Here is a 22,665-nt window from a genome sequence, read left to right as displayed (position 1 = left end):
TGCATCTCTCTGTGCCCCCTCTATGTCTCCCTCTCCCCATCCGGGTCTGCATTTTTTCCATGGCTCTGCCTGACCGTGTCGTGTTCATGCCTCACGGCTGCAGGCAAGAGCCTGCTGATGCGGCGGGATTGTAAGCATGACGGATTCCGATGGAAAAGATGCTTCGGTGTGTGCGAGGAGAGCAGAGGAGGGGAAATGCACTGCGGATGAGGTCAAGAGAAGCAGCTCGAGGGCAGGACGGCGCATGATGCGCCTCATATGTTCTATGCGCCTCTTCCTTCCTTGAATGCCTCTTCCCTGATGCCGCCCCACCTTCACATGCTCTCTCTGCAGTTCTACCTTAAGGGGCCCACTGACATCAGCCGAGTGGGCTGGCTTCTGTGGGTGGGATTTCCTGCGCTGGAGAGGTCAGCTGTTTTCGGTCCCTCTTTTTTCTCTCACTCCCCCCCTATCTGTCTCATTCCCTCTTTTTTTTCCTACCCCCCCTTTCCCCCTCCCCTGCCTTGCCTCTGCATTGCAAGAGCTTCACCTCGGGGTTGTATTATTATTATTATTCTCTCTCCCCCACTCCACCCCCCTCCGATCTCCCTTACACTCCCTCTGGCTACTTTGGTGCCTCTTGGAATCTCTGGATTTATACCTAGTGATGTGTAAGCTACATTATGCCCAACAGCACTGGAAAGAGATTTAAACCTACTAAATACATCCCGGTCTCTACAGCAGCTGCCTTACTGGTGGGATCCACTACTTTGTTCTTCGTTTTCACGTAAGTGTTTTTGTGTGTGTTTTTAAAGAGGAGGGGATGTTTACTGTGGGTTTTTGGAGGAAGGGGGTCAGCCAGGCCTGGCTTGTGGGACCAGCGAGCTGCTTTTGGGGCTGGGTTGCTATGGAAGGGGGCAGAAAAAGAGAAGGGTTGGCTTGAGGAGGCATTGGAGGCCCCTGTGTGGCTGCTTGATGCTCTCAGGTTCGCAACAAACCTCTTCCTCCTCCTCTTGGTGGGGAGGGGGGGATGAGGAAGGGGGGGCTGCCTACTTTGCAGAGATTTTTCGGATGCCGGTTATTTATTTTCACGTCCTTCAGCCTATAGGGGAACCACCATTTCATGGTACATCAGCCCTATCAGACTTTTGCGGCTGCTGTCTGTGTACATTGAAGGCACCAATTAAATGCTTTCTTTTCTCTGTCTGCCTGCCTGCCTGTTTCTCTCTTTCTCTCCCCCCCCCACCTCTTCTATGCGGGGGGGGGGAGGGAGGAGAAAAAAAAGGGGGGTTGGTGTATGTTTGAGCGAGCAATGTGCTGGGAAGCGCAAATGCTTTGGTGCAATTCAGCCACAAGATCATGGCTCTGTTTGCGTGGCTAGATCCTGTCCGGCTGCTTGCCTTTTACTTAGCAAGCTGTGGAGCAAATGAGAGCATTGGCTTCTGGGTGGTTGGTAGCGGCGGCGGCTGTTTTGCAGCAAATTTCTTGTCTGTGTTGGGAGGCTTGTTAAGGCTGGCAGGCAAAACAAACAAAAGAGAGAGAAGCATTTGGAGACCAGGTCAGGATGATGGAGCTTTTAATGGTACCGAAAGCTCCAGGATCGAATGCGAACACCTTGGCCAGGGTCCTTTCCTCCTTGAAATAATAATCAATCAAACTAATAATTGTTTGTTAAGCCATTGCCTCTGTATTCACACACACACACACACACAACCGCCCCCAAATGTCCAACTTGCATCTCTGGTAGATGTATTAATATGAGTATCATGTGTAGCCTTTCCCCCCCCCCTTTTAGTTTTCTCCATCTCTGCCGTGAACTTGAATTATGGGTTCTTTAAAGGAAATGAATGCAGCCTTGGGTTGGTGCACTCCAGTTTGCATGCAAAGGAAGGAGCCTTAAAATACCCTTCGCTTTAAAAAATAATCTCTATATGGGCTATAACAGCGTCGGCATAGCGGGTGTTTGCTGCGATCCATTTATCGGGTATTGTAAGTTTCCTTACAGCCAAATAATATAATGTGCTTGCTGAGATGATATTAAGGGAAAGGGGAAGTGAAAAGACTTAATCTTTGCTTATTACCTGTTGTGTGCAGTCTCTTTTTTTACTTGATGTGAGCTCGAGGGAGTGCACATGATATGTCAGCTCCAGGGAGTGTTGATTTAGCTTGACTTTGACTGCAACTGTATATTGTTTATGTGTCAAATGCTCCCCACTCCATCAATGTAGGTTTTCAACGTCCTTGGAGTCATCGTAACTTGATGCTCAAATGGGTTGTCGGCAGGAGAGATAACTGTTGGTTGTGTTGTCTAGTTTAGTGGTGTGTGTGTGTTTTAGTATTGTGTCTGGTGCAAATGGCCTTGATTTGCTATGTAGGATGATTACTGAATGAAAGCTGCTTTTGAAGAACTTGGGGCTATGCTTTCAGGATGGGATATTGTTGTAACTGGCCATTGAAGAATTATTCTCTTATTCCCCCCCCCCTTCTACCCACCCACTCATTCAATTTCACAAGCTTGTTTTCCATCTAATTATAAGTGATGTATAGATGCTTAACCATGCCACAAAGCACTAGGAAAGCTGAACTTTGATATATTTTGATCTGATATTCCACAACAATATTCCGAGACCATCTCTAGGCCCTCTTCTTCCCAGATGAGCCTGCCTGCCTGCTAAGATCAGTATTCAGAGACTCTTGTTCTGGTGCCACTATCTTCAGAAGCGAGATGGGTGATAAATGGAAGCAGAGCCTTTTGCACAGTGGCCCCTCAGTTGGGGAATGCTCTCCCCATAGACCCTCCGCTGGCATGGACTTCATTGTTGTTGTTTTCAGGCAACAGGTGAAAATGTTTCTCTTCTCCCAGGCTTTTAATGCATAATGTTATTTCTGCAAATTCTTGTTGTATTGCAGATTGTTTATTTTTAGGCTGCCATCTTTGTTGGTTGTTTTTCATTTTGGTCGGTAGAAATGTAAAAGTGTCAGTAATGTGACACAAGACAAGAACAAGATCAGTTTTCTGGGAAAGCTGGTTGAAACAAGCAAGTTTTCAGTAGGTGCCAAAAAACCCCAAATGTATTTCAGTTGTCCTGGGAGAAAGTTTGCCTGCCTGATTTGAATGGGGAAGGAGTTCCAGAGAGAAAGCTGTAACACAAAAGGCCCTACTGCAAACAGTCATAAACCCAGGCCTCCAATACCTTAGATACCTCTCAGTGTTCCCCAACCTTGTACCCTCCAGACGTTTTGGACTATAACTCCTAGAATTCCTCAACATTTGCCATGCTAGCTAGGGCTGATGGGAACTGATGTCCAGGACATCTGAAGAGCAACCAGGTTGAAGAAGGCTGTTATGGAGCACCAACCATACCAAAATCTGCAATTTCCGAAATAGGAAGTGCCTGTCTAAAGCCACTGTATGATTTAGATCTTTCATGCCATACAACCTATATTAGATGGGAGCATGACTCTTTTCGTGTCATGGAACAAGGGAAGCGCATGAAAGGGACTTGACGTTAAGAATTGCCTGTTATGCAGAACCATGAGAAGAGCAATAACCCAGCTTCCATTGAATTTCAGTTGGGTACCTTGCAGGTTAATGCAGCAGCGTAATTGTTCTGGTGTTTCTCTGTGTGTTTCAATCATGTTAATTACTTCTATAAATAATTTCTCTCTCTTTTTTTAAAAAAAAACCTCAGGGGACCGGTCTTGTGCTCTTAGACAAGCGAGCGAAAGATGGTCAAACCTTACACATAAAGCGTTCTATTTCTTCTCCTTCATCTTGCCACATCTGACTATCTCTAGGCAACCCGCAGCGTTCAGTTTGTCCTGCAGATTTCCGAGCTGTGCATGTTGCATATACATTATTTTGAGATAAAAGTTTGCATGCAGGGAATGGGGCCTGCCGCTTAGCGAACTGGATAGATCGAGAGTAGAGTTAAAGGCTTCTGTCTTGAGACCTTATAATTCTGGGTCCAAAGGGCTGCGTGACAAGTTATTTATACTTTATTTAGTACATTTCTAATCTGCCTAATATCTAATGTTCTCTGTGTGGACTTCAACCAGAGTTAAACACACATAAGGAAGTTTGGGATGTGTTTTTCAAACGTCCCCATGCACCAATATGGCAAAAAAAAAAAAAAAACCTTTGAAACTGAGGGAATTTGTGCGTGTGTGGGTGTAGATTCTGCTGGTCAAAGGGAGAAAGTCAAAAATTCAACTGGGCATATATAGACCCTTAGAGTAGCCCTCTTTGAATTCTTAGAGCCAAATGTGGCATTACACATAAACGTGTGTAACATTATTCCGGCTGCTTCATTTAAAGCAATAATAATAATAATAATAATAATAATAATAATAATAATAATAATAGCAGCATGGGGTGGGGGGAACGAAGAGACATTAAGGGTTCTTCATACTTTCCCCACTTGCCTTTTGCCTATGTCTAACTGTCCTTCCTGGCGGTTTTGTCCTCTGTTGGGAGGTGAAGTATGGTGGGGCGGGGGGTAGTTGGAAAAGAGAAATGGCTGGCAGGGAAATGGTTAAGCACCCTCTGCCATTTCTCTGATCCTGAATGCCCCTCCTCTATTTGCCTAGCTTAAGAAAAGGCCGTTAAGACTACATGATAAGTGCCTTTATTTGTAATTGGGGGTGCCTGGGATCTTCTGCTTGTAAAGAAAGTGCATCATTACGAAACTGTACCCCTCAATTTATCTATAATGTTTACTAAGTCCTGTTCGCCCCTGCAGTGTTAATTAAAAGCTTCCTGTTTGCAGGTTGTGCCCATTTTATAAGAATGAAGGGTTGTCAGGATAAAGTTACACTGGAAGGGAAGGGTGTCAAACACCTGGAAGGCAGGATATATGGCATTTAGCTTGGTGAGTCACAAACTGTGTATAGCTGTTTTAACCCTAGAAACATGGAACCCGGCAGTGGGTTGGAAAGGGCAGTCCACGCATGCACTGGTGTACTCTCCCACCTCCACTTCCATTCATTCTTCAGTCACACAGAGAAACGTTCCACATACTATGCATGACATGAGGTGCATCTCCCTCCATTTGTCACACAGTTGATGAGGTCAAAAACCACCAGGCAGTGACAGCTCCACATTTTTGAGGACCCTTGGGCAAGTCACCTTCAATGGATCCCCTCCGTCAGTGACTCTACCTTCTTACTGCTAGTGTCAACAAACATTTTAGCTCCTCCCTTTTTCCATCACTGCTTCCACTTGCTGGCATGACAGGCAGAGAGCTGTTGAGCAAGTAGGCAGTAACATCTACACCTTCTTCTTCTCACCACCAAAGTGGTCTGGTCCAGAGTGCGAGGCAGGAAAACACGGAGCTTACAATGGCCAAGAGGAGGAGCAAGTCCAGGGGACTCTTGTCAGCGGGCGGGGTGGGGGGGTCAGCAGGTGCCCCACCATGTCTACCCTTGATGCCAGCCAAGCCAACATGGTTCAGTTCCTATGCTTCATTTCCTATATGGTTTATTAATTAAAAGCTTCCTGTTTGCCAAGTCCCACTGTGACTGGAAAGCTGCTTTATTCCATACTGGATTGCTTTGAGTGGTGGTGGTCAAATTCAGTCCACTGGATGACTAGGGCATTCTTGAAGCTGTTTTGTTCCTACATGGTGTAGATGTGGCTTCAAGTTAAGGACTGTGGTGTAATGTCTGACTAGAGAAGCTAACTGCTGCTGAGCTCCTAAGGAAGCTGGCTGAGGTAGCCCTCACACCTGAGCCCTTTAAGCCCATTGCTTTTCTGCAATTGTTAGGAAGTGGAATTAAACAGGGAGAATTCACATAGTGCTTAATACCCGCCTCTTTTAACTTCAAGCTCTGGTACTCAGTAACTAAGTGAGTCTTGAAGTTAGATTTAACTGCCGCTCTAGTCGGCTTCGGTACGCCAACTCAGCCGAATTCGTTGGGGCTGCGAATCCTCTCTGGGTTTCGGTCAGGACCATCCAAAGCTCTAAAGGGGCTATCTAAGGTGCTGAACCTATTTAGGGGATGACCGAATACCAGAGCTTGAAGTAAAGAGGCTGGTATTTTGGGTCCGCCCTTTTTCCTTTTGCCCCGCCTCTTCTGCTTTCTGCCTTCGGCCCCACCCACCACTGGAATGCAGAGCTTTTCTCAAATTGAGTTCAGCCCTTGGGCTGAAAGAGGTTGAACCTCTCTGAGGTAGAATGAATTGCAGAAGCTCTCAAGCCAATTAGTAAATACCCGGCTCTTCATTCTGGCCCTTTACTTGGAGGATTCGGTTCTTTCCCCCCGAGTGCACAAGAAGAAGGCTCAAATCCTGTGTCAGAAAGCCCTGGACCTAGAATTGGGAAGCTTTGCCTTTGTGTACTGCTGCCCCATGGGGTGAGTCGCCAGAGCTACAAATTGGAGCATCCTCACGGACAACCGGGCTCTGGATTGTCTCCGCTTTTCCAGATTGGCCATTGGGCCCTCCTCAACAGGAAGTGCTGTAAAAGGTTTCCTGTTTGGACTGCAAATCGGACTGAGCAATCATGGTCTTCCGGGCTCTGCTTGTGTACCTTGGCTCTGACTCTTGGCTTTGTTCCTTGGCTCTTTGACACCCCACTCGCACAACGTCTGCTTCCTAGCTCCCTCCGGAAGGGCTGCCTCTGAGCCAGCCCTGCCACCCTGAAGTTTCAGGTGTGTGTGTTTGTGTAGGGACCTTCCTATGCTGGTTGAGAAGAATCCAAGGTAAGACACCAGAGCAGATGGACCTGGCTGTTTTGCTTTAAAGCTGAATGGCCGGAGCATGTGTTTTTAGTCCAGCAGCTGCTAGCCTTGGGTGTGTCCCTGCTAAGTTGAGAGTTGAAGGCCTTGAAGTGCGTTTATTAAAATTACATGCTAGGGAGTTGCCGTGCTGAATATAAATTCTCAAGATGACTTTCTATGATTACCATTTGATTATGTTGTTGTGGTGGTTGTTTTTAAAAAGGCTGCCAACAATTAAGCAGCCAGTGTGAGCTGGGGTCATGGACCACCATAATAATATCATTATATTATTATATTTGTTTGTATCCCGCCTTTTGCCCAATACTGGGCCTCAGTGCGGCCTTACAAAGTTTAAAACATACATTGTAAAACCTAGGAAAAGAAATGTACCCAAAAAAAATATTAAAACATAAATATTTAAAATACACGACAAAATTATAAGTCCTTAACATAGATGGAGGACCAGATTATTCTCCAAAGGCCTGCTGGAACAAACAAGTTTTTGCCTGCTTCCGAAAGCCCATCAAGGAGGGAGCCAGCCTAGCTTCCCCGGGAAGAGAGTTCCAGAGCACCGGAGCAGCCACTGAGAAGGCCCTCTCCCATGTTCCCACCAAGCGTGCCTGTGAAGAAGGTGGGACTGAAAGAAGGGCCTCTCCAGAAGATCTCAAAGCACGGGCAGGCTCATAAGGGAGAATACGGTCTTTCAGATAACCTGGACCCAAGCCATATAAGTAGATTATAATCAGGAGAAACTCCATAGCTTATCTTATTTTGCCTGCAGATGTCCTAGGTTCAGTTCTTAAAATCTCCAGTTAAATGGTCACATCACAGGTTATATTAGATCTATATATGGCCAAAGACTCCTGCATCTTGTTCATGCTCTGCTCGCAGGAGTCCTGCCAGTTGTCTGACCCTGGCAGGCATACGGGGTGAGCTGCCAGACAGTCCGCAGGCATCCAGCAAGAGTTTGCATCTTTTTTTGTCTGTTAACCACGATTTGCGCAAATTCGCTATTGGGCATATTTATAGAAATTGTGATTTGTGCAAATTTGCGGCCACAAATAGTGCAATTCGCATAAAATCACACGAGCAAAAGACCATTTATGCCTACAAATTGCATTATTTATGGTTGTGAATTTCCGCAAATCATGATTTCCATAAATATTCCCAGCTGTGGGTTTGCGCAAATTGAGATTTGCACAAATTTAAAAAAGGGGGAAACCGTGAGCTTGCCAACTTCACATGCGCCAAGTTGAGCCATCTCAGGGATCTGTGAGCTGTCATCCAGGGGGCCGAGCTGGCAAAAATTCACCCAGCACCCACCCACCCCAAACCAGATTCCTTCAACATCCCTAATTCATTATATCTATCAATCAAATGAGCTCTGTTGTTTGGGCCGAGTGAATATCGTCCCAAGTTTCCATTCTGCGATCCATGCATGGAAAAGGAAGAGCAAATTTCCCGGGAGAATCGTGTGGTGTATACACACACATTCATATTGTTCATGATCCAAGTGATCAGCCTGCCGCTTCTGTTGGTAGCAACATGATAAGCAGCTCCTAGCTTCAGTTCTAAAGTGGGGTGAAGGGGAACCAGAACAAAAAAAATAGGATTTCCCCTGCCATTATCCTTCAACTGTGAATCTAAAATTGATTTAAGAGAGCCTGAACACTTCAAACGAACAGGAGACTTTTCTCCCTGATAATCATATTGATAATATTGATAATCAGTTACCTAGGGAGGTTGTGGGCTTTCCCACACCAGAGGCCTTCAAGAGGCAGCTGGACAACCATCTGTCAGGGCTGCTTTAGGGTGGATTCCTGCCTTGAGCACTCTTCAAATACTTAAAAGGTTGTCACACAGAGGAGGGCCAGGATCTCTTCCCGATCCTCCCAGAGTGCAGGACACGGAATAACGGGCTCAAGTTAAAGGAAGCCAGATCCCAGCTGAACATCAAGAAAAACTTCCTGACTGTTAGAGCAGTACGACAATGGAATCAGTTGCCTGGTGAGGTTGTGGGCTCTCCCACACCAGAGGCCTTCGAGAGGCAGCTGGACAACCATCTGTCAGGGCTGCTTTAGGGTGGATTCCTGCCTTGAGCAGGGGGTTGGACTCGATGGCCTTGTAGGCCCCTTCCAACTCTGCTATTCTATGATCCTATGATGAAAAGCCATGCTTTCTATTTGAACTCCCCACCCCCCCAAAAAATTCACAGATGTCCAGTACTTTTATATCTGGACCAACAGAAATAGCAACAATGGCAGATCAACTATCTGCCATTTGGGGGAACGTGAAATCTAGCAGTGAGTCGGTTTCCAGTGAAATAATAGTTTCCTTCACAGAAGAGCCCCACCCCCACCCTAATCTCTCCTCCGTCATTTACAACTAGTCATCGATTCTTCGGCAAACCAAAAAATCCTTCCATACTTCAACTACACTTAACAGGTGCATAAGGGGGACCATGATTGCTCAGTGATCCCTGTGTATCAAACACATTCTTACCACCTCCTTTTGTTTGGTGAATGTCAGAATGGCATTTAAGTACTAATCATGTACCTGGGTTGACAAAAATTGAAATGGCTAAATTTAGGAAAGCTATTCCTGATGCGGGCTGCAGCTGTGTCTTACGAACATGCATGACCTAAGCAGCCGGCAAATTCTCTTCTCATTCTGCTAACAAACCGAGTCTTAAGAATCCTTTGCCCAACCAAAATAGCAGGCCGAAGAGAGGGGAGCCATGCTGAAATTAACTCCATATAAGCTATCCCATCTCTCGGCTTGCTTGTGTTGGAATTGAGGAGGTCCCCAGTGGAATGCTGTTAAACTATATTGACCATTTTTCCATTTATAAATAGGAGAAGCAATTTAAATGAAAACGTTCAACTGACTAAAAGTCCCTCTCCTTGCCAGGACGGGAGTATCTTGGTTCGTGGAATGTTGAGCCAGACGATTTCTTCACAATTGTCTCTCAAAATGCCACCGTTTATCCCTACCAACACTGGCTCCAGTATTTTGAGGACCTTGGACAAGACATCCCTCCCTCAGTGACTCTGCCTTCTCACCTCCATGGCCACCAGTTGCTGTTGCTCCTCTTTGCCATCATTGCTACCACTTGCTTGCTTGAGAGGTAAAGAGCCAGTGAGCAAGGAGGCAGTGGTGCCTCCTGCTCCACCTTCTCACCACCACCATTGTCTGGGCCAGAGCGAGAAGCAGGTGAATGAGCTGGTTGCTATGGTAATGAGGAGCAACTCCAGGTTGTTCTTGTCAATGGGCCCCTGCTGGGGAGTGGTTAACCCCCTGGCAGATGCCCAGCTGTACTTAGAGCAGTACGACAATGGAGCCAATGACTTAGGAAGGTCGTGGGCTCTCCCACACTAGAGGCCTTCAAGAGGCAGCTGGACAGCCACCTGTTTGGTATCCTTTAAGGTGGATTCCGGCATTGAGCAGGGGGTTGGACTCAGTGTCCTTATAGGCCCCTTCCAACTCTACGATTCTACAGTTCTTTGATACCCCTACTGGCCTGATCCCTCCTCCCTTAGAAGAGTACTCAGTTCTGTGACAAAACCAAAAGTAGACACAACTGATTAACAGCCAGTGAATAACCTTGTGTAGAAAAGCTCCCTGTGTGCCTGCTTCAACTGCTGACCAGGTGCTTACTAGTGATGGACAACTTCAAAGCTCCCAGTCATTCAACTTAGGCTTCTTTATCTTAAAACCAGGCTTGGACTGAACAGGCCTTCAAATGGAAGATACCATCAAATAAACACAAGGACTGTAAAGTAGAATAGATGGCAACTCTAGTCCATAATGGCTAGTCGCTTTATTTTAAAAGGCTGTGGAGATATTCCGGATGTTGGAGAGAGCATCCAACCCTTGACCTTATGTTAAATTGTTCACTGAATAGCTGGCTGAAGATACCCCTCCTAATCCTAGTGGTGAGTTGTATAGTTGTAGTCTTTAATATGGGTTAAACTGCCACTTTTTTGCAAGGGCGACTCACGTGGTTATGATGGATCATTTCCCTAAGTGCTACAGTTCCACTACTTGGATGTGGCTTGTTGCCTGCTCAAAGATGATTAGATCTGACAACTCATGTCTTTCATTGCCATCGCCACCTCACACACACACACACACCGCCCTCACCAATTACTCATATAAGGCAATAAAATTGCTCTCTCAGTCCAGGTTCTGATAGACAGGCTCTTACAGCAGTTGCTGTTCTCTAATTAGCAGTGCCTATAATTCTGTTAGACTCTCTAAATGGAATTGCAGAGTGCTGTGTCAACAAGAAGACCCAAACCTCACAGGCTGCCCTCTAACCTGAGCCAATCTCCCAAAGAAGGCTGATAAAATTCCCTTTTCAGTACAACTGTTAAAGATACAGGAGCCCTGTCCTCCTTTTCATATGGTCACCCTACCCAAGGAAGACCTTGCAGAGGACAATATGAAAACTCCACCCCATAGCAGCTGTGTTCCATCGTTCTAAACAGATGACTATTATTACTTGCCATATGTGTTTTCTGCACAAATTTTCTTATTGCACTTACTTTGATCAGAGCAAACGAAGACTGGGAAATGTATATATACCTTGACATACAATGTACAGCAACAGGAAAAGTCACAGGTATAGCACTATTACTACAAGTTAAAAGTCATTAATACAATAAACTATAAATATAGATTACAAATTTTATGCAAACTGGAGTTGTAATCCCCAATTATTTAAAAGATAATTTTTAAAAAATGAAGAACAATTGGGTTCAGTACAAAGTAATATATGAACCAATTTGAAAGACAATATATACTGAACATAGATAATCCCTATAAAGAGGCAATTCTGCTATATAAAAGGTATTTAGATGACATTTTTATCATTTGGCAGGGCTCTGAGAACAGACCATGAATTCAGGGAATCAATTAATCACCTACACTCCACTATTAAATTTGATATGTCATATCATAGATATTACTCTGTACAGCACCATGTACATTGATGGTGCTATATAAATTAATAATAATAATAATAATAATAATAATAATAATAATCAGATCCAATGCAAATTAGATTTGTCCAAGGAACTTTCCAGATCAGTACATATAGAAAACCTACTAATTCCTATCTGGAATTTGAAGTTACCATCCTAATTTTTTTAAAATGGAATCTGCTCTACTCCCAATTCTTAAGGATTAGGAATATCCTAATTAGTCAAACCAGAGAGTTAAGAACATCAGAAGAGCCCTGCTGGATCAGACCCAGGGTCCATCTAGTCCAGCACTCTGTTCACACAGTGGCCAACCAGCCATCGGCCAGGGATGAACAAGCAGGACATGGTGCAACAGAACCCTCCCACCCATGTTCCCCAGCAACTGGTGCTCACAGGCTTATTGCCTCGAATACTGGAGATAGCACACAACCATCAGGGCTAGTAGCCATTGATAGCCTTTGCCTCCCGGAATTTATCCAACCGCCTTTTGAAGCCATCCAGATTGGTGGCCATCACTACATCCTATCCTATGGCAGTGAGTTCCATAATTTATTTATATATTTATTTATTTCATTTCTGTACCGCCCAATAGCCAAAGCTCTCTGGGCGGTTCACAAAAATTAAAACCATGAAGAGCATAATAAAACAACCAACAATTTAAAAACACAATACAAAATACAATATAAAAAGCACGACCAGGATAAAACCAGGATAAAAACATTGCTTGTTCTAGCTTGTTCTACATACAAGCTAGAGAATTGATGCAACAATTAGAAAAAAGAGGTTATCCATACAAGGTCCTAAAACAAGCATTTTATAAAGCCAAATCTGTCAGAAGAACAGACCTATTGATGTCCAAGGAACGAGGAGAGGAAAACAACTGAATGATTATTCCCATAACATTTGATGGATTTACTGTACAGATTAAAAATATCATTTTAAAACATTGGTATCTTTAAGGTGCTGAAATACTCCTATGTTTGCATTCAGACGGGCATCCAATTTGAAAGACATCTTAGTACATACAAAAGTGGGACTCACCATTAACCACTCTAGATAATATCAATGTAGGACAATTCAAATGTGGAAATTGCAGTGCCTGCAATAACTGTGTCAGATTAAGATCTTTTGATAACTCCAAAGATAATAAAGTTTATTGCCTTAAAGCAGCGGTTCTCAACCTGTGGGTCGGGACCCCTTTGGGGGTCGAATGACCCTTTCACAGGGGTCTGCTAAGACCATCGGAAAACACATATTTCCGATGGTCTTAGGAAACTGTATTGAGTGAACTATGTCATGTATCCTCTTTTGTATTATTAAAGCTATTGTTATGTATTATTTTCATTAGCAAACCATCCCATGACAATGGATCGTGTAGAGAAGAACGAAAATAATTTTGTGGTTGGGGGTCACCACAACATGAGGAACTGTATTAAAGGGTCGCGGCATTAGGAAGGTTGAGAACCACTGCCTTAAAGAATTTTTCAACTGTAATACATCCAGAGTCATCTATGCTGTCCAGTGCCCATGCCCACGGTTGCATATCGGCATGATTTCTAGGGAAAGGGAAGTCAGGATCGGGGAACACAAAAGCTGCATCAGAACTCCAACGGTTAAATATTTCTTTGAACAACAACATGATGCAAACTCATTTTATCCGGTTGAGCTTTTATATTGTATTTTATATTATGGTTTTATACTGTTGTTTTATACTTTGAATGGTTTTAATTTTTGTGAACCGCCCAGAGAGCTCCGGCTATTGGGTGGTATAGAAATGCAATAAATAAATAAATAAATAAATAAATAAATAAATAAATAAATTTGGTGCATTGAAAAGATATGAGGGGCAGGACAGCACTAGCTTACACAAAGCATGAGGCTGGATGGATTTATAAACTTAATTCCATCATACCCAAGCACTGGGTGGTACTGATGGTATTGAATGGTTGTTTCTTCAGTAAAATACATTTCTTGCCATGTTTCGATTGAATACTATTAAGATCAAAAATTAAATAAGTTCTTTTCAGAATACAGAGCACCTTAAACAATAGCAGTTTGGAACCCGATTAACATCTTAATCACGTGTGCAATACAGTAAGGCTTGATACATTACAAACTCCACTTTCCAGTACACCCTAGTCACAGACTTTGATTTAGTGAATGTGGTAAGTGGTTAGAACTTGGCTATAAATATTTCCGTTTTAAAAAAAATAATTCTGTTTAAAATCTTAAAATGAGGGATATACATACTATTTATTACAAAGCACTGTTATTTCCTACACCAATAAAAATTGGATAGCTTGCTGAATATTAGGAATTATACATGTGGCACCTGGATCTAATCTGGTGAAATAGGGCTTTTTTAATGTGCTAAAAAGAAGATGACGTGCAAGGTTTGTCATCTTCTTGCCCTCCCATTGACACCAGAAATCAAGCATCCATGTTGGAGTCAGCTGCTTTTGCTGTTGTTTTTTAAAAATGCACATGTCTTACCCATCGATGCAACTTGGAATGTGTCTTGTCTCCAAACATTCCCCAGTCATTGTTTAAAACTTTAATAGTCTAATGCTGTCCTCTTTAAACATTAGTTTATCTCCTTCTATCTGGGCTAATCTTGCATGCCAAGTTGTATTTCTTGTACTTATGTTGTAGGGTTATTGAGACAGATGTATCAGAATGTGCAGTTCAAGATCTGAGAAATTAATTATTTTTCCATCTCAATCTGCTGTTTCCTTAAAAATTGTTTTTAATATCTTGGGAATCGTATGTTCTTAACTAACCTTAATAATAGTTTCTGTGTTTCCCACCTCCGTATCTGTGCCATACCCATTTGGAGTTGGGTTGTATTTAGAATCGGAAGTCTCAAGCGATAGTCAATTTCAGATCAGCATTGGGTGTGTCAATTGCCAGGACGGAGAATCCTTAGACTGACGACTTCTTATATTTCAGAGGCGCGATTGGGATGCTTCTTCTGATCCGTACTGTGGCACTAATCCTGATCCAGCAGTGGCGCTTTAAGAGAGGAGAGGGAAAAGCTTTGCTACAGTGGAAAGTGTTTCTCTTACATTTCCCTAGCTTGAATGTTTTAGGGAGAAACTGTATGGTCCCTATACAGCCTCAGAGGGGAGAATCGGAGATCTAACCCCCTTCCCTTGCAGCCAGCGTGGAAAGAGCCACACCTGCTGGAAACATGACCTTGGAGAGGGCGGAAAGGAGCCACTTTGGTGGGTGGGGAAGGGAAGAGATTGAGAGGCCAAGATATGAACTATCCTGAGCCTCTGCAAGCCTCCTTCCTCCCCCTCGGAACCCACCCCCACCCCAGCTAGACAGGCAAAAAAAAGAGCCTTTCTAGGGAAAAATGAAGGGAGGGAGGATAGAAGGCAATGATCACCTCTGCTCCTCCTCGTGCCCTGCATAGGATACCCATAAACCTCAGAGTTCCGCTGTCAAAGGTAGCCAAGAAATGTTTTAATCTTTTACATAAATAAAATAAATGACAAAGGAGCAAAGGAGGCTAACAATTTATGAGTTTGCCCAAAGAGATCTTCTGAATCCTAAAGGAGCCCCTCCGTCTGGTGACCTGTGTGTGCTCTGTTGCATTTCTGGCCGAGTGGGTTCTCTTAATGTCCTCAATTCCGGCAAGAGAGTTATGCTGACCTCATGTTTTCCTTGACCTTCCTTAACATTCAACGAGAAAAGGCACAGCAGCTTGAGACGGCCTTTCCATCTCCTCCTTTGCATGTTTCCATTGCATTGTTGGCCATTTTTTTCAGGTTGTTGCATGTCAGTGGAATAACGTTTCCCCAAAGGGAATGGCAGAAGCGCAAACGGTCTGAGCTATTTAAAACAACACAAGAACACACGATCAAACTCCAAAAAAAAGGGAGGAAAAGGAAGTAGACAAAAAGAGGATGAAGGTGGATACTCTTGGGGTATTTCCCTCTCCATCATTATGGCTACTCTGAAATGCCGCTAGGACTGCTCATGGACATATATAGCCCGTTGCAACTTCTTGTCTCAGCTGGCCGCCCATCCAGGCACTGGCCAGGCCTCGGCCTGCTTAGTTTCACCAAGGTAGCTGCATTCTGCCATTGCACCACGCTTTCAGATGAGTAGGCCTTATGTCAAGTGTGTAACGCATGAAAAATATATATTTATTGCTCTGCCAGTTGTTGAAATGGCATAGTAGCCTTCAAAGGATTCTTCTTTAGCTGGGAAGAACTGCAATGAATTTTTAAAACCATCTCCTCCTATTCACATTTAGGATAGGCTACGGATTAGCTTTCACTTTGCCCTTATGTTTCAATTGCTTAAAAGCTGCTGGAATGTTGCATTTGATAAATATATTCCTAAGCAGTCCGGTTTTGCTGCATCTCTGCCAAGCTTCTGGAAATAGCTTCATGGATGGATGGATGGATGGATGGATGTGTGTGTGTGTGTATATATATATATACACACACACACACACACACACACACACGAATCACTGCAAGGTTTTCCGCTATGCTTTTCTCTTTGTGTTGTTTCTAAGCAATAACATCAGGTTGGCTCTTATTTCAGAGTATACAGTACTGGATGCAGACGGCTGATGCTCATAATGGTTTGCTTGTTGGCGGCATCTGTGGCAGGCCACAGTTGGATGACATTGCGGTTGCCATATTGACCAGTTGTCAGGGTATTACCCAGATTCTAGCCGCATTCTTTGTGGGATAAAGATCCAATCTTTCTACACATGTTTTATTCCCTCTGGAGTTTTTCCTTCTCTGCCTTCCTGTATGTTCCATTACGTCATCTCTAGGTGGCGCTGTGCTATAGCACAATTGCTCAACTACTTGAGGGTTTCGTTCCGCCATTCTTGGATATACCAGACTTTCCTTGATTAAGCACACACCCCGCTAAAATAGCTGCAAAGAAAGGAAGAGGCCCTGGAGGATGGCAACACTGTGCCCCCCCCCAAACCTCCAGAGCAGATTTATTTAATTAATTTAATTAATTAATTTTATCCTCCTCTCCATTTTATCCTCCCAACAACCCTGTGAGGTAGGTTAGGCTGAGAGTCTGTGACTGGCCCAAAGTCACTCAGTGATCTTCATGGTCGAGTTGGTACTAGAACCTGGCTTTCCCAAGCCCCAGTCCAACACTCTAACCTAGGGGTCCCCAACTTTTTGGACTCATGGACACATTTGGGATTTGAGATACTGTTGTGGGCACCATCACAAAATGCCTAATGGGTGGATCTAAACAATGGAATTCACTACCACAAGGTGTTGTGATGGCTACCAATTTGGATGGCTTTAAAAGAGGGTTGGGTAAATTCCTGGAGGAGAAGGCTATCAACGGCTACTAGCCCTGATGGCTATGTTCTACCTCCAGTATCCGAGGAAGTAAGCCTATATGCACCAGTTGCTGGGGAACATGGGCGGGAGGGTGCTGTGGCACCGTGTCCTGCTTTGTTGGTCCCTGGCTGACAGCTGGTCGGCCACTGTGTGAACAGAGTGCTGGTCTAGGTGGACCTGATCCAACAGGGCTCTTCTTACGTTATTATGGCATCTACCTTTAGCATCTATGGATCTTCGGCTGTGTCTTATTCAGCAAAAACGTTTGCTTGATATTTATTTGTTTATTTATTTATTTATTACATTTTTATACTGCCCAATAGCCGAAGCTCTCTGGGCGGTTCACAAAAATTAAAACCATAATAATACAACCAACAGGTTGATATCTATTGGACATCTACTACATCTCTTTAATAAGGGATTATCTAATTCAGCTAATTGCTGGTGGTGCAATGAAGCCAATGCTTCTTTTAAACATATGTTTTGGCAATGTCCAGTAGATGCTTTTTTTTTTTTCAGAGTGGTATTACACAGATAAATTTTGTAATGGAACAGTCTTTAATATTCACTCTCTTTTAAATTCTTTACCTGCTTCATGGAAATTAACCAATGGACAGTGTAAATGGATTTCCTGCACCCTTTTGACAACTAAAAGGCTGATATTGCAACATGGGAAGGATAAACATTCACTCCCTATAATGCAATGGATTGAGGACCTTAGAACACTTTCAATATTTGGTCCACTTTTGTTGCAGACCACACTTGGATTGTATGCATTTCATACGAATCCATGTAAGTACATTTTTTTTATAAATAAAGAATAAAGGAATATTTTTGGGTGTCTGTGGACACCATGTTGGGAACCCATTCGTAGATGCCATTGGAGGTCCCATGGGACCCCACAACATCACACGGCAGTTGAAATAAAGGTGTGGAAGGTGTAAATTAGTTGGGTTTCAGTGGATTCATTCAGACATTGTAGGAAGCTAGGAATTCCGGCTTAGGGGCTACAAAGGGACCCCCACCCCCAATTCTGCCACCAAGAATGTGGCACAAACAGAGCTCAGCTCACGGGATCTTTGGATCCAAGCTAATGTGTTCTTTTAATTCCATGCAAGGGAATACCTTATAAGTTACCATTTGACAGCACATCTTGTCCCGATAACCTCCAGCAGCAGCTGTCGAAATGGATGTTGCGTCATAATTTCATCTTCTGGCAAGTGACCTGTGCCAACCTTTCTAAACTAACAAGAAGTGACTGTATGTGTGCAATGGAACCCTCTGGGGGACTCATCTTTACATAAGGCTGATGGAAGAGCGTTGTCAACTTTGTCTACAAGCAGACAAAACATGCAGCCCTTACAAACCAGAATTGGCTGAGCTGTAGACCTGGCTGTGAGCATTCTCAGAACCAAGATAGCTGTCGTTTTCTTCCCTCTGTCCAATTATTAAGTATAGCACCATTTAGGATATTGAGAGAACCAGGACGATTCCTGGCAACAGGAATCAATTTAGTTGGCGTGTTTGGCCACAGTTCGTATCAGTGAAAGAGAACACAGTTGGCAGTCAGGTCCAATTGCACAGAATAGTCTTATTTTTTAATTTGCTGTATTTCTATACTACCCCATAGCTGAAGCTCCCTGGGCAGTTCACAAAAATTAAAACCACAACGTGCAAAGTATCAAACACAATATAAAAGTACAACCTGAATAAAACCAAGCAGCAATGCAGAGATTTAAAATACAAATTTAAAATGACAGGTTTAAAATAGCAAAGTTAAAACACTAAAATGATAAGTGAAAATTCTGGGGGAATAAAAGTCTTCACTGGCGTCGAAAAGAGTATGATGTAGGTGCCAGGAAAACCATTTTAGGGAGCTCATTCCACAGCCGGGGTGCCACAGCAGAGAAGGCTGTGGTGCTCTGAAAGTTGAGAACTGATAGTAGCACAAACCATGGTGATTGTATGCACTATGAGTAGGACTGCAATCTTGTAGGCCAGGAATGTTGAACCTCTTCCAACCGAGGGCTGGATTTTGTTTTGAAGAAACTCTTGGAAGCCATGTTCTAGGGGTGGGCAAGGTGAAGGAAAAAGGAGGAGAGACAAAATATCAAAACAGCTGGCATATTTTAGCTGAATTGCTGTCAGTAATTAAGCCTCAGAAAAAGCATCTTTGGGGATAGGGGGAAATCTATACAAAAGCCTGAAAACCATAAATGATCTGTGAAAGGAAAAGGGGGGTGGGGAGCAAGGGAGAGGGGAGGGGCCATAGATTTGGTCCCCAGACCTAAAGTTTTTTGTATCCCTGCTGTATACTAATAAAGTCATTTTCTGACCCTGTATCCTTGTGTCGCCAAAACCTGCACTGTCCACCCACAAATGGGAAGTACTGGAATCATGGGAAGTACTGGGTGCGGGGTGGAATCATCTATGAGCTCTGGCCCTGGTCTGTTTTGCACCATGAGTTGATTTGGACTGTTTGCTGTATGAGCCGGACAGAAAGGGCAGAAAATACTTTGAGGCAAACCATTCTAAGCTCTGGATTCCTCACGCTACAACTTCTTGGCCTCAAAATGTACACTTAAAAACTCGGTTACTGATGGTTTGCATCCTCTGAACTCTCCAGTTTCCATTAATTGAGTTGCATGAGGATAAGCAATAAAATGTGTGAGTGGGTGAGTGAAATAGGTGTGGTGACAATAGACAGCATCGCCATTTCCTGTTTTGAACCAATATGATAATTTAAAAAGCATTAATGTCTCTTTCTAGTGTTGCTAAGCTATCATCCCACTCAAATGGCCAAGTTACAGAGCGGGGACTGAAGGTGTTGGCTATGTCAGGATTGTCACATTCCAATTGGAGCAACAGGCTACTGTGTGATGGAACTGCAGGCCTTCTTGGGTCTGTGTAGTTTTGCCATTGCATTGCTTTGTGTTGTGCGAACTCAGAACTGTGGGTTGTTTATGAGTTGTTTTGCCAGGCTATAGAAGCTGCAAGCAAGAGTGGTTAAAAACAAATAAAAACAGCAGCTCTACAGGCCAGTACTACAGCATCACAAAGGCATTTGGGATACAGGGACCTGGTTCACACACAAAGCTAACCCATGTTTTATTTAACCCATGGGTTGTTGAATTCTGGGTTGTTATGATGCATGAAACCAGCCACACTAACAAACCATGGTCCATTAACTACAAACGACCCAGAAAGAGGTTTGTTGTCGGGTTGTGAACTCTGAGCTGTTTAAACTATGGGTTGTCAATAAGTCTTAATCCAGAATGGTGGGTTATTCATGGGTTGTTTTACCTGGTTACAGAGGTGGCAGGCAAGAGTGGTTAAAAAAAAAACACCCAGCTGCACTACATACCAGTGCTACAGCATCCACAAAGACATTTAGGATAAAGGGAGGGAGTGGGCGAAGGAGGAAGGAAACAAACCAGGGATTGAGAAAACAAACCATGGTTTGTTTGATTGTCTGCCTGACAAACTCTTAGTAGGGCAGCAATCCATAGGTTAAATAAACCATGGATTAGCATTATGTGCAAATCAGTCAATGAGCCAACATATAGCATTGTAAACCGAGTAACTTTGTAGAAGGCAAGGTGTGTGTCTTTTTCTTTCATTCATTTTCTCATCCATCTGCTGGCATTTCTGTGTTGTTTAAGCAAATATTGCTGCTGCTTCCTGTGGTGTATGATTTAAAGGTATGCTTCATTTATTTGGATGCATCAGTTTAAATAAAGTAATTTTAGATAAAGGCCACATTTTAATAGGACTGTAAATCTAGCAAATGTATTTGAAGACAAGCAACTTCCAAGATCTTTCTGGCACATAAACATTGCAATTTCCTTACATTATAGGAGAAAGATACATATACATCAAGCCAAAAATGAGCAGCATGTTGCTTCAATTTTAAAATCTATAATCAAATCGTTACTTCAAGTATTTCCATTTTGGTCTAATCAAGTTGTTTATATTTAGTTCCTACATCCCCAAAATTGAGCAAGAAGATATTCATGCAGAGACACAATCTTCAGCTGTAAATATATTTGTTAACTAACATGATATCCACATACAAAAATACACAGAGAAGATGTAATTGTAGTATAATTCAAATTACCATGCATCATAACTCTCTTACAAGTCTGTGTAAGAGACTTACACAGTACAATTCACATAGCATATGCAGTCATAACACTGAATCACTAAGATCTCTTCAGGAGGCTGCTTTAACTTGTCCATTTTCATATACAAACTCATTCATGAACATAGACTTAAAATAACATATCTCAGAGTTGACTTTCTACTAATCTGCTACTACCTGTAAACAGAAGTCTTCTAGAGATCTCCTGATGAACTGAAGCGTCTAGAATGTTTTCTTCATGGATGCAAACTCTGGAGCCTATATTTCAGTCTTTAGAATGGTCTCTTAGTAAGAATATAAGAAGAACCATGCTAGATCAGACCAAAGGCCTATCTAGTCCAATACTTTGTTTATATGTTGGTCAACCAGATGACAATAGAAAGCTTACAAGTAGGACACAAGGGCACCAACGCCTTTTCACTGATGTTCTCCAGCAACTGGTATTGAGAGTCATACTGACCTGGTTCACACATAACAACAAATCACGGTTTAATTAACCATGGTTTGTTGAATTGTAGGTAGTTGTTACATGCAAACCTGGACCTATGGGTTTTTAATCAAGAACAATCCACAAAGAGGACCCGGTAAGGTCATGTTGTGAAAATGGCAGCCATGAAGTGCCAACATTATAGGCAGCCAACATTACAGGCATGAATTTTCCAAAATGGCAGCTTGGCTAGGGGACAGGCTGCCCCATCAGGCGCTCAATGAGCCGCGAGGCACTCAGCAAGCCTGCCCCCAAATGAACCGCAGTTCAGCGAGCAGGATCCAGGGGTCCAGACGCAGGGGAGTCCGATGGACTCCTGGACCCACTTGGATGCTTGTGACATCCCAATTTGGCCTGTAACGCCCATGAGCCCTAGCCAGTATAGCCAATGGTGAGAGATCATGGGAGTTGTAGGCTAATACATCTATGGGGCCACAAGTTGTCGACCCTTAATTTAGCCCAATATTAACTTCTCTGATTGGCAGTGGCTCTCATGAGTCTTAGACAGCTTTCATTATTTCCCTATGCTTTTAGAGAGCAACATAGGGCACCTTACGTTTTACCAGAAATTCAGTTGTTTGTGTCTCAGTGGCTATAAAATAGCATGTCCTACCCATGTCAACCTGATGAATGTTTGTATATACAAAAGCCAAAGGCCATAAAAGTTTTTTAATTTCCGGCTCTGATCTCTGCCTAGTATCCTGTACAAGTCTAAGGTGTGCGCTGGCCATTCATCTCCACTTCTCAGTATCTGTACTGAAGCTGTTGTAAGTCATATTTATTTCCTTTTTTCAACACACAAACACACTACAGATAGTATTAATAAATTAGGAGCTAGCAAGCAAGGGGAGATTTGACCATGTGCTTCAGATACTGATGCCTGTAGGATAGTGTATGTGTTGTACCTCCTCCTGGGTATCTAAAGTTATGATTTCTTGAGTGATTTTAGAGGCATGCATTTTGGAGGTGTGGATTCATAGCACAGCCAGGGGTACTGGGAGTGGACCTTGATACTAG

General features: G+C 43.3%; 1 protein-coding gene across 1 annotated transcript in view; it reads left to right on the top strand.

Annotated features, from left to right (window-relative positions):
* Nucleotides 1-460: 460 nt before the first annotated feature.
* ZDHHC8 (zinc finger DHHC-type palmitoyltransferase 8) overlaps nt 461-22,665 on the top strand; it is an 85,618-nt gene continuing 63,413 nt past the window's right edge. The window contains exon 1 of the mRNA XM_063144155.1: nt 461-766. Coding sequence (XP_063000225.1) covers nt 663-766 — 104 coding nt within the window. The 5' untranslated portion in view covers nt 461-662. The remainder of the gene's footprint in view (nt 767-22,665) is intronic.

Source organism: Elgaria multicarinata, chromosome 18 (genome assembly GCF_023053635.1).
Source record: "Elgaria multicarinata webbii isolate HBS135686 ecotype San Diego chromosome 18, rElgMul1.1.pri, whole genome shotgun sequence".
Classification (NCBI taxonomy): domain Eukaryota; kingdom Metazoa; phylum Chordata; class Lepidosauria; order Squamata; family Anguidae; genus Elgaria; species Elgaria multicarinata.
This window is presented reverse-complemented; position numbering and strand designations above follow the sequence as displayed.